This window comes from Mobula birostris, chromosome 15 (genome assembly GCF_030028105.1).
Source record: "Mobula birostris isolate sMobBir1 chromosome 15, sMobBir1.hap1, whole genome shotgun sequence".
NCBI classification, from domain to species: domain Eukaryota; kingdom Metazoa; phylum Chordata; class Chondrichthyes; order Myliobatiformes; family Myliobatidae; genus Mobula; species Mobula birostris.
The window spans coordinates 67,833,640-67,846,550 of record NC_092384.1 but is presented as its reverse complement, the minus strand read 5'-3'; the positions used below and the strand labels follow the sequence as shown (position 1 = coordinate 67,846,550).

The window sequence follows — 12,911 nt, the reverse complement described above, 5'->3', positions numbered from 1 at the left end:
TCCAGCCCTTCAAATCACACCGCCCAGAAATGTAATTATATTTTTTATATCTTGCACTGTACTGCTGCCACAAAACAATAAATTTCATGACATATGTCAGTGATATTAAATCTGGTTTTGATTCTGTTACCCCCGATTCTCACCGTACAGATGCTGCCAGACTGGCCAAGTACTTCTGGAATTTTCTGTTTCCACTTCAGTCATTGAAAGCACCGATTTAAAGACATACACTGCGGGAAGACCACAGTCATTCCTGTAAAATGTCTATTCTGCAGTCCATTATCAATATTGCGAATTTTTCTCTTTGTATGTTACTGAATTAAATGTTTCATTGTATGCCCTGAAAATGGCTGTATCTCTGGTCATAATCTTAGATCAATATATCATCAACTGCATTTTAAAGATAGATATAAAATGGTGAAAAATCAACAGTACTTTTTCTTCCCATCATCTTCATAGCTTGCAAGAAATAAACAGGATACTCCACTGTGTCTCCCTGGGAGTTGTATTCAGTCAATCTACATTTACATTGCCTTTCCTTTTCAAAATACAATAAGAACTGCATTTAAGCAGTTCCTCCAGAGAAATTCAATTTGGGACATTTCTCCAAGTGCAATTCCTTCCTGCCTCATCTACATCTAATTTGCATGGTAACAAACTACAATTGTTGAGGAAGCCTGGGGTTGATACACGAAAGGCACATCCTGAGGCCAAAGGTCAATCACAAGCACCAAAGGACACAATTCCCTTTAGAAACTCATCAAAGACTTACTTTTACCTTAAGGAACATTAACACCTCGGTTGCTCAGCAGCGGGATATTGATGTCTCAGTGGGCTTCTCCAAACATCAGTGAAACTGAACATTTCTTGTGCGTTTGCAAATCCATGAATCATCACTAGTTCCAACGAAGGCTTAATTATGCCATTTCTTTTAAGAAGAATTACCTGCCACGTGAATTTATAGAACTGATATTGCACAATCATTTAAAAGAAATACTTTTAAAACAAAATACAACTTGTATTGTTAATTTGGAATAGGGAGAAAAGGCAGGAAGTACTCAATAGGTTAGGCAGCATCTGTGAAAAGCCATTTTGGGAAACCAGATGCAGATTATGTAACTGCTCTTCTCTCTCTCTCTCTCTCTCTCTCTCTCTCTCCTCCTCTCTCCCTCCCTCCCTCCCTCCCTCCCCTCCCCTCCACCACTGTTATCCTGGACTTCCAGGCTAAATACTCCATTTCACTCCTTTACTGCTACCTCTGGCTTCCTACACCATCCAATAAAATTCAGTGCAAGCACCAAGAACAGCCTGATTTAGCACTGTTTGACCAGTGTTCAAACTGTCACTTTTCTTGTACTTTAACTTTCTTTACAATTGCTTATATGTTTGTATAATCAACTGTTTGGCTGTAAATGTTTGGTGTATTTTTAAACATTTGTGTTATAGCTGGTTTTGTATTTTTTGCACAGGAAAAACAGTAATATAGGAAGTCTAAGCACAGCTCCAATGCCATATTTAAGTTTGCTGATGACACCACTGTTGGTGGCCGAATCAAAGAGTGTGACAAATCAGCACATATAAGGGAGATTGAAAATGTAGCTGAGTGATGCCAGAACAACAACCTCTCATTCAATGTTAGCAAGACCAAGCAGCTAATTATTGACTTCGGGAAGAGCAATGGCCATGCTCTCTTCTCATTGCTGCCAACAGGAAGGAGATACAAGAGCCTCAGGATTCACACCACTACCTCATCACTGGACTGTTCTCACAACCTATGGACTCACTTGCAAGGACTCTTTATCTTATGTTCTCAATATTTATTGCTTAAATATTTACAATTTTTTCTCTCTTTGTATTTGCAGAGTTTTTATGACTTACACGTTGATTTTTGTCTCTCATTGGATGCACTCCTTCAATGATCCTATTGTGTTTTGTATTTACTGTGAATTTCTGCAAGAAATGAAGTTCAGAGTCATATATCGTGACATATATGCACTTTGATAATAAATCACTTTGAGCTTTGAACTTTGAAAGGGCAGCATGATTACGTAGCAGTTAGTGCAATGAGCGTGACCAAGTGGTTAAGGCGTTCGTCTAGTGATTTGAAGGTCGTTAGTTCGAACCTTGGCTGAGGCAGCATGTGTGTCCTTGAGCAAGGCACTTAGCAAGGACACCGGTGCCAAGCTGTATGGGGCTTAATGTCCTTCCCTCGGACAACATCGGTGGCGTAGAGAGGGGAGACTTGCAGCATGGGCAACTGCTGGTCTTCCATACAACCTTGCCTAGGCCTGCAACCTGGAAACCTTCCAAGGGGCAAATCCATGGTCTCATGAGACTAACGGATGCCTATATAGTGCAATGCTTTACAGGGCCTGCTTTAAGATCAGGTTTCAATTACCACTGTTGTCTTTAAGAAATTTGTACATTCGCCCTGTGACCACATGGGTTTCCTCTGGGTGCTCTGGTTTCCTCCGATATTCCAAAGATGTATGGTTGGGGTTAGTGAGTTTGAGCATGCTACGTCAGTTACAGAAGCATAGTAACATTTGTGGGCTTACCAGTATAATACTCACTGATTAATTTGATGCAAAATGACATATTTTAATGTATGTTTTGATGTACATGTGACAAATAAAGCTAATCTTCATCTCTTTTATCCTTTTTTTGTAGTTTCTTTGTCTCTAAGCTTGTGCCAGCATGAATCAAACTGTCTCATCGGCTGTACTTATCAAAAGAATTTTCTTATCTGACTCGTTTGAGCTAGTTTTCAGTATGAAGATCAATCATGAGTCAAGGTTTTTATTCTGTCTTCCGGTCTTTCTTTGCTCTCTCTTTCCTCCATACTTACAGTTGAGTGAGTTAGTTACTGCTATTTCCTACAATACAAACATCTAATAAAACGGCTGTACCCACAAGAATTACACCTCATTCTTGACTTCTGAAGGAGCTTCTGGACAATATCATCTCCAAATCCAACAGCACAGTACAATTGCGTAGACTCAACAATAAATTCAATAATTTTAGTTACGTAGAAACATGGAAACGTAGAAAACCTACAGCACAATACAGGCCCTTTGGTCCACAATACTGTGCCGAACATGTGCTTATTTTAGAAATTACCACATGTGCTTAGTTTAGAAATTACCTAGGGTTACCCATAGCCTTCTATTTTTCTAAGCTCCATGTACCTATCCAGGAACCTCTTAAAAGACCCTATTGTATCCACTTAATCAGGCACTCTCAGTTTGCGACTTATACCCACAGCATTCATAATTTTTTCTTCTGGTAAATTCCAATTTTACAAATTTCCTGTTTCCCCACTTCTGTTATTTGCTGACCACTAACTCCATCATGATTAGTATCAGGCACTCAATGCTGGAAGAACTCGGCAGGCTAGGCAGCATCAATGGAAAAGAGTAAAGAGCTGACGTTTCGGGCCGAGACCCTTCATCGGGATCCTGACGAAGCACCCCGACCCAAAATATCAACTGTTTACTCTTTTCCATAGATGCTGCATGCCCTACTGAGCTCCTCCAGCACTTTGTGTCCATTGGTTGGGTTTCCAGCATCTGCAGATTTTCTTGTGTTTGTGACAACTAGTATCATTCTGTCTCTCCAGTCATCCATGCTAATACAGACCTCTCCTTTGTTTTCTCTGCCTTCTCACCTTTCTCTGCCACTTGGAATAGGTTTAAATTTCTTTCTTCCATTCTGAATGAAATATTATTTACTGAGACAACTGGAAGGCTTGAATTTCTATTGAAGATGAACAATCACAGTTCATTAAGCAATCAGTTAATAAAGCAACAAACCATATTGTAGAGAGGTCAGAGGGGTGGAATGGAGGGGAGAGGTGAAGTTGGGGTAGGTTGCTCTTACATTTCTGTGCAAAGCTTTTTTCATAGTAGAGCTGTGCAATGACTCGATATTACCAATTTGATTGGCCAGCTTTCTACCCATTCCATTTTGTGTCAATGGAAAATATACTCAAGACCTTCTAACACTAAAGCAATGATAGTACAGTAGTGCCTAAAATTTCTTGGCTAAACTCTGCTTCTTAATATCTTCAACTATTTAATTTTTTTGTTTTAAGGAGAAAAAATTCTGATAAAACTAGCCTTGTGAAAGTGTCCCATGCAAGTAGAGTTTCTGCATGTACTCTCACCTGCTGTCTAATGGCGAAAAAACTGATTTAAATTCTCTAATGGCAGATCAGGCTAGATTTTAATTTAGAGTTGAAACCATACAGTGAAATAAACTGGCAAATAGAACAATAAGCAAATGACTGTCATTAATATCTTAAATTTATCAATAATACTTTGGAAAGAATATTTGGAGAAATATATTCTTCTCCATCAAGATTAACACTGAGATATCTTGAATATTTAAAAAAAACTACTGCAGATGCTGGAAATCTGATGTAAAAACAGAAATTTCTAGAAATGTGGCTAGAATTTATGTATGTATTTATTTATTTATTTATTAATACAACATGATAACAGGCCCTTCTGGCCCAATCAACCCATGCAGCTCAATTATACACACGTGATCAATTAACTTACCAACCTGTACACCTTTGGGATGTGGGAGAACATCGAAGCACCCTGAAATGGTCAGGCGGAAAATGTACAAACTCTTCACAGGTAGTAGCAGAACTAAATCTGGGTTGCTGGCACAGTAATAGTGTTACGCTAACTACTACACTAAGTTGTTGAGACTTTGACTGTGAACAGGAAAGTTCCTCCCGCGACTCATTTGCCACACTTCGCATTTTCTTTAACGTTTGTCTGTTTCACAAGACCGAGTTGCTAGCTCAACGCTCAACCTAGCACGGGTGAAACTCGTACAAGGAGCTGGCTGGATTCAAATCCGGGACTCCATGCCCCAAAGTCTGGGTGTGGATGCCACTACACCTCCGGCACAGACAGCGTGAACAGATGCTTATTAAAGTATCTGCTGAAAATACACTGGTTTTGTCAGATGGTTCTTGTAATAATATCACAGCTATCACATACAAGTTTCATGATAAAAATATAAATAATGTATTCTGATTGTGCATACTGGAAAATTAAATATGAACCCTTTTATTCAAAAAGTAATGCAGATCCAAATTCCATTAGCAATCACCAAACTCATTTTTGGCATACAAATGTACCAGTGACAGCCTTGATCACAATGTAATGTATGATAAAGTTAAAATCTGATCAGCTCTGTAACATCAAGAAAATACCCAAGTAACTGGAGGAGACACTTACCTAACCCAATGGATTAATTGTAGCAAATTACAGTCAAAGTGTGACAAAAATACCTTCATCTCAGACAATAGATTACCATTAATGCAAACTGAAGTTGTTGAGGTTTTTAAAATGAAATGATGTAGACAAAAGCAATTGATGAGAGACAGTGTCTAGGACAAGGGCATGTAATCTCAAATTAAAGCCAAGTCATTCACTTGAAAAACATTTCAACATGCAAAAGTTGATAGAAAAATGGGACTGTCTTCCATCTCAAACAGTCTGGGTAAATTAATCATTTTAGGTCTAACGTTAATAAATGTTGACAGGACTGAAGCATCAAAGAGTACGGAGCAAGTGGAGGATGTCGCCACACTTGTCATTAATGGTCGAAATGAATTGAAAAACAGACTCAAGAGGCAGATTGACCCACATCTGTTCATATGTTCATGATCACTGTACTCACGTTCCTGAGGCAGCCACTGTCAAGAATCTCTACCATGACAAGGCTTTATACATTCAAAACAAGGCACTTTCAAGATTCAAGATTGTTTAATGTCATTTCCAGTACACAAGTGCAAAGTACGACAAAATAATTGTTACTCCAGATCCGATGCAGCACGAAAAAGCACAGTAAGATAAAGAAAACAATAATACTAAAAAACCACAAATATAAATATGTAAGATAGCTGATTACATCGATTGATTGCATGTACTGTACAGTACCTAAGGTGGCTGACAGGAAATGATAAAGCAGTGGTGGTGTTGGGTAAGGAGGGTGGGTTAGTGGGTGGTGGAGTTGATCAGCCTTACTGCTTGTGGAAAGTGACTGTTTTTGAGTCTGGTGGTCCTGGCATGGATGCTGCATAGCCAGGAGTGAGAGAAACAGCCCATGAGCAAGGGTGAGTGGGATCCTTCATGGCGTTACAGGCCTTTCTCCAGAACCTTTCTGTATATATATCCTTGATGGTGGGGGCGGGGGGGGGGGGTTAGGCTGGTGCCGATGATTTACTGGGCAGTTTTGACTACTTGTTGTAGAGCCTTACTGTCTGCCGCAGTGCAGTTGCTGTATTGCACAGCGATGCAGTTTGTTGCAGGTGTAAATAATCTTGGAGAGGGCAATGCAGCTCAGATACAGGCCCTTCAGCCCAATCAGTCCATGCTAACAATGGTGTTCACTCAGCGAGTCACCGTCTCCTGCATTCGGCCCAAAGCCCTTTAAGCTGCACCCCTCCATGTAATTAGTATCTCTCCAAGTGAGAAATAATTAGAATCAATAAATTGAACAACGTGACCATTCCTACTCCCAAGCAATTAAAGGTGTGCAATCTTCAAAAAAATTGAAATCACAATGTGAATAATTTAACTCCAATTGAAATATTTTGATTTTAGTGAAATCACTTTGTATTTTAAGATTCTGCTGTGATTTCTAGATGCTGATGGGAAGATTATTCTAATAGGCTTTTGCTTTATTCAATTATGTGTTAATATACTTGAAATCATTCCTCCCTTTGCAGGCAAAGCCAGCTGGATTCAAGCATCTCCAGACAGGATAGCATGAGGGCATAGTGGGCAGTGCAATGCTTCACATTACAGGCGACCCAGGCTCAACCCCCACCACTGTCTGTAAGGAGTTTGTACGTTCTCCCCGTGCTCCTGTGGGTTTCCTCCGAGCACTCCAAAGACCTGCTGGTTAGTAGGTTAATTGGTCATTGTAAATTGTCCTGTGATTAGGCTAGGGTTAAATCGTGGGATTGCTGGGCGGTGCAGCTCGAAGTTCCGGAAGCTCTATTGCACACTGTATCTCAATAGTAAAAAGATAATAACATGAAAAATAAGTAACCTTCTAAATTTAACATAGACGGAAACAAGAGATGGAGAAGCTAGGGGGAAAAGAAAGAAAACAGCAGTGAGTGCGGTGCGCAATTGTTTCTTAGTGTATTTGAGCTGTATTCACATACTTCATAATGAATGAGAAACACCTTGCACTATAATGCATTACAAAGCATCATGGCCAATTAGTATTTTGGCAGTGGTAACACAAATTAGGTTCCCTTCATTGACAAATATATCTAGATAATGCACACACACACACATTAAAAATGGTTGCTGATGTTAACATATTTCAGTATACAGTCGTAGAAGAGTAGGAACATTCGTATTTAGGATAATGGTGTTTCCATGACAGGCAGTTAGTGTAATCCAGCATTACCGTTCTTAAAAAATGTACAGGATACTGATACTGCATTTGTCATTTTGTTCCAACTTGAAAAAGTGACTGAAAAGGCATTGTTATGATAGGTTAAAAATATGTGACTGTGTTCGGCATTCATCATCCAGTCCGGTCTACCTACTGTGCACCTTTCCAAGCCTCACAGAGTGACAGTGGAGGTGTGCCCACTAAGCAGTGCAGGGCAAATGAAGGAAGAGCGAGGGAGAGAGAAAAGAGGTGAAAAATGATGATGTCACCAGGTTGTTGCAAGGTTAGCACACCCTCTAATCGAGCTTTCCGGAGCCAGGCAGCTGCTGAGCCCAGCTGCCGCTCTAAGCCTCTGCTGAGCTCTTATCAGCAGGAGGAACAGGACTCAGGAAGAAAGCCGAAGATGAGCTACTGCAGGGGATGAAACGCAAGCCAAGTGTACCAGGCTTGTTGCAACAGACGCGGCCTCTCCCCACATAAGGGCTCCTGCTGCTGTGCTGCCTGGTCAATAAGGTCAAGCAACACTGACCCCTTCCTGTCCTTAATTTCCAAGCTGACCTCAGTTGGACTATGGGGAAAATAGACAAAATAATTTATCAGAAGAGGAAAGAAGTGCACCTTGTTTCAATCAGATAACACAAATAAGGTTGATCTCCAAAACATCACTCCTCAGTGTTGTAAGGCACTTGGTACTTTTTCTTAAATGAGCATACACTCAGTGGCCATTTTGTTAGGTACAGGAGTGGAACTTGGTGCAGTCTTCTGCTGCTGTAGCCCATCCACTTCAAGGTTCAAACTGCTGTGTATTCAGAGGTGCTCTTCTGCACACCACTGTTGTAACATGTGGTTATTCAAGTTACTCTCAGCTTCCTATCAACTTAAATTAATTTGGCCATTTTCCTCTGACCCCTCACTGACAAAGCACTTTCGCCCACTGCATGTTTTTGTTTTTCCCAAAACATTCTCTGCAAACTGTATAGACTGTTGTGCATGAAAACCCAGGGAGATCAGCAGTTTCTGAGATTCTCAAACCACCCCGTCTAGCACCAACAATCATTCCACAGTCAAAGTCACTTCGATCACATTTCTTCCCCATTCTGAAGTTTGGTCTGAACAATAACTGAACCCCTTGACCATGTCTGCATGTTTTCATGCATTGAGCTGCTACTACATGATTGGCTGATTAAATATTTGCATTAACAAAAAGGTGTACAGGTGTACCTCACAAAGTGGCCACTGAACATATGTCCAAAAATACAACTGAACCTGGCCACAGATTTTGGCTTTGTAGTCCCCACTCCGGCATGCTTTCTGGTTGTAGGTGTGATTTGGGATAGCAGTCAAGAGAAAACCACCTTCTTAGTCTGACTAAAGGACAAGAGACAAAGAAAGAGGAACAAAGGAAAATAATACTATGCTAAGATTTGTGAAAATGCATTAGTAGGAAAATATAACTGGGTTATTTTGGCAGAGTACTGATCAAAGATTATCCATCCCTTTGATATAAGCTTTGCGTAAAATCTACCTGATTTCTATGACAATATTGCACCATATGCTGCTTGCAAAACTAGACCATGCAACTGTCCTTAATCTTTCCTTTATGAAGATGTATTGGTGTGAAAATATTAAGATTTAAAAATATAGAACTTTGTAGATCAAATATACGCGTGGTTGATAGGGTGCTGGTGATGGTTACAGATGGATTTGTGAATGGTGTAGATTGAATATCACACATTAAGCGGAAGTTACTATTGAAGAACAATGCATTTTGATAGTTAATATTACATCCAAATGCTTAAGTTAGCTTGAGTGAGTCTAATTCACCAGATGCAAAACGACTCATTTCACACTTTCACTACAAGAGAAATTATTTAAATGGGCAAAGGATCAATGCTCTATTAACTGATTCACTCATATATACCCCAGAGGCTGATGATTTGATATAAAAGTCACAGTCAAAGTACAATTTATTATCAACGTACGTACATATATGTTGCCACTACCTTGAGATTCACTTTATTGCAAGCATTTCCATGAAGATAAAGAAATACAAATTTCCGAAGACTGACAAATAACCTTGTGCAAAAGAAGACAAATTGTGCAAATAAATAAACAGAACATTGATAACATGAATTGTGAAGAGAGAACATGAGTATTATCAGGATGTCAAAGCTATTCAAGCAGCTTGTTCCAAAAAAAGCCCAAACAACTTCGGGGAGGAAATGAGCCAGCTGACCTTCTCTCTTTTCATGCTTTAATATTATTGTCCACAATGCTAGCTGCATTGAACACTGCAACTTAACTCTCCCATTAGTGACACAAATGAAAGTCTGTGGTTGCACTACTCTGGAGAAAACGAGGATAAAAATAAAATACTTCTTTACAATACGCAGGTATCGCCTGTAGAACTTTAAAAATATGATACATTAGCCGTCAATAAAACTCTCCTTAATGATGGCCCTATGTTGTGTGTTGTTATTCTGAACAGTTTTAGATAAAATTATCACAGTTATTTCTGGTTATAGAGAAAACTGTTCTATAAAATGTCTTTTGCTTTCCTGCTAGAATTGCACGGTTCCACAATTTGACTCAGTTGGTCAAAAGGTTTAGGAATCATGTTACCAGCATCAATTTAGGTTGGTACAAGTAGGAAACTTGTTATTGTCAGAGGTATCACAAGAAGTAGCGAAGAAGGTCGTGTAGCTGTCTTATATAGTTCCTGAACCAGTCTGTTTTTTTGTGCATCAGATTCAGTGTTAGATACAGTCTCATGTCCTGAGAACTTTTCTGGTCATGAGTATTCCAACTTTCATAATTAGTTTCACAGATGTAGGTGCAAATCCTGCTCTGAGACAACAGTGACCAATCAAAGTTTGGTCAAAGGGCTGACACTTAACTTCTCAGCTTCCACCAGTATTGTGATTATGAGAATCTTTTTATTAAACAAATCGGACACACACTTGCACAAAAGTGTCAAAGAGTCATACAGCAATACAAAGCAGAAACAGACCCTTTGGCTCAATTCATCTGTGCTCGACATGATGTCCATCTCATCCAATGCCTTTTGCCCCGGTTTGGCCCAAATCCTTCTGAGCCTTCCCAGTCAATATCCCTGTCCAAATGTGGCAAAGTGCAAGCAGTTTTTGCAAACTCTTGCCCTAAACTGGATGCAGTTGAAGACCTGAAGCTATTCACTTGGCTTCCTCAGATGCCAGCAGGAGGCTACGAAGCCACGACGTCCAGATTCCAACAGCCGTACCCTCTCATATCTCCATACAACTTCAATCAATCTGTACCAGTGCTCCTAGTGTTTGCACCTCGTTGACAGTAAAGATAAGGGGGATGTTCCGGGCAAAGAGTGATCTAACCAAGACCTCAGCGATGGAGCAGGCAGAAGAAGATGACTCTACATAAGAGCTTTGAAGGCTGCAGCAGTGAAGCGTCCCCAGTCATCTTGCATTTCATGCGACAGGGCCCTGACCCTGATCTGTTAAGGACTGTGTCAACTTGCCTGCTTTAAACAAAGTCACACACAAGCCATTCTCCATAAATGGAATTCACCCTAACATCCCGATGGACAGAACAAAGCTCCAGACAGTTGTAAAATTAGTCAGCTCCATCATGGGCTCTAGTCTCCGTAGTATCCAAGACAACTTCAAGAAGCAATGCCTTAAAAAGGCAACGTCCATCATTAAGGACCCCCATCACCCAGGACATGCCTTAGTCTCACTGATACCATCAAGAAGAGGGTTACAGAAACCTGAAGGCACACACACTCAACGATTCAGAAACAATTTCTTCCCCTCTGCCACCTGTCTTCTGAATGGACATTGAACCCATGAACAGTACCTCACTATTTTTTTTATTTCTATTATTATGTACTGCTGCCGCAAAGACAACACATTTCATGATATATGCTGGTGACATTAAACCTGATTCTGATTCTGACAGAAAAGACTGCACTGGATGACATGGAGGCGTGCAGAGGACATCTTCTGTCCTGACCATCGCAACAGCACATCAGAAACAAACTAATTTGTCTTTCACTGTTGACATGCAGAATTCTTGCTATATTTGCCTCTACAGCAACAGGTTGCACTATCAGGAAAAGAAGTGCAATTTATTATGTGCTAAGTGCATTCAGATATTTCTGACAGAATGGCAAGAAGCTTTATTAATTATTTTCTTTCCTAATGCTGGACGAGAGTTCATCACTGAGGCTTTTTCCGACTTCCAGAGACATCAGCCTCTCCAAACATTGCACATGAAATACATTAACTAGCTACAGAAATATACCAGCAATATAACACAAAAACATTATGAACACACTACTAACCGCCGTTGGTGCTGGTGCCAACACAAAATCAAGTCCAGAAACCTACAAGAGCACGTTTAGCACGCCCCAGTAAATTTAGTGTCAAGGGGTATAATCTAAGAACGTTCTTCTACTTTCTCTGAAAAGACCTACAGCTATGTTCTGATTAGCTGATATTGAGGAATACAAAGGAGAGACTGCAAAACTGAGCCAAGATACACACGGGCCAGCATAGTGGGATTTAACAGTGGTTTACAGACAGAAAGCTCTGTATAAACTAGACTTCCATATGGGGCGAACCTGTTAAACAGTTATACTGACAGGGGTCATGCAAGAAATGTTATTTTAATAAGTAAATTGCAGTTATTAAAACAATATTCCGAAGGATTCATCTGATCTGAAGGGGCACTGTTGGATGTATTCCATGAAGGAAAATAGCAGTAAAAATAAACATACTCATCTGTAAAATGATCAGAACTGCACTATATGTCAAATATTAGGCAGATTGGAAAGTTCACCAACAAGTTAGAGAACGCCGCTGCATTTGTATTATTGCAGGTGGTAGATTTCAGGGGCCTGAGTACCAATGAAGGCAAAACCTCAGGCAATGAGGCAACAAAGGATTCGGATAGTAAGAACCCAAGCGAAAGCTCGTTCAAAGTGTACAACACATACAGCATTAACACAAAACGAAAGAGGTCAGGTACAGGCTGAATAATGGTGATGAGGAACAGGCCCCAAAGTGGTCCGAGAGTGAAGAACAACCCGATGTTTGGACAATTTAAGCATCGGATTAGGGTGAAAAGGAGAGGATGTCAGGACTGGAGGTGAGAAACAGACCAGTTCTGCCTGGTTCTGCTCACTGCTCAGTGATGTTTACTTGGTTCTGTGGCCTGCTCTGGCTGCAGTGACGCCTGGCTTCGAGTCTTTCGTAGAACTTCAGTCCTGAATGCTCTTTGCTTACTTTTAGTGTTTCCACGATCTGCTTTTTTTCTCACTGCACATTGGGTGCTTGACGGTCTTTTTTATAATGAGCTCTTCTGGGTTTCTTTGTTTTGTGGCTGCCTGTAAGGAGCCACATCTCAAGATTATATATTGTACACATTCTTTGATAATAAGTATACTTCAAACTTTGAAAAAAGACCTTCAAATAATTGCATAA

The 12,911-nt window shown here is 40.2% G+C and overlaps 1 protein-coding gene across 4 annotated transcripts in view; it reads right to left on the bottom strand.

Moving 5' to 3' along the window:
* wwox (WW domain containing oxidoreductase) overlaps positions 1 to 12,911 on the bottom strand; it is a 1,166,408-nt gene that overhangs the window by 409,423 nt on the left and 744,074 nt on the right. For 3 of the 4 annotated variants that reach the window (XM_072279200.1, XM_072279197.1, XM_072279199.1), the window contains one exon: positions 1,879 to 1,950. The exons of the other annotated variant lie outside the window; for it this stretch is intronic. In XM_072279200.1, the coding sequence (XP_072135301.1) occupies positions 1,879 to 1,950 (72 nt within the window). The remainder of the gene's footprint in view (positions 1 to 1,878; positions 1,951 to 12,911) is intronic. 4 annotated transcript variants of the gene reach the window in all.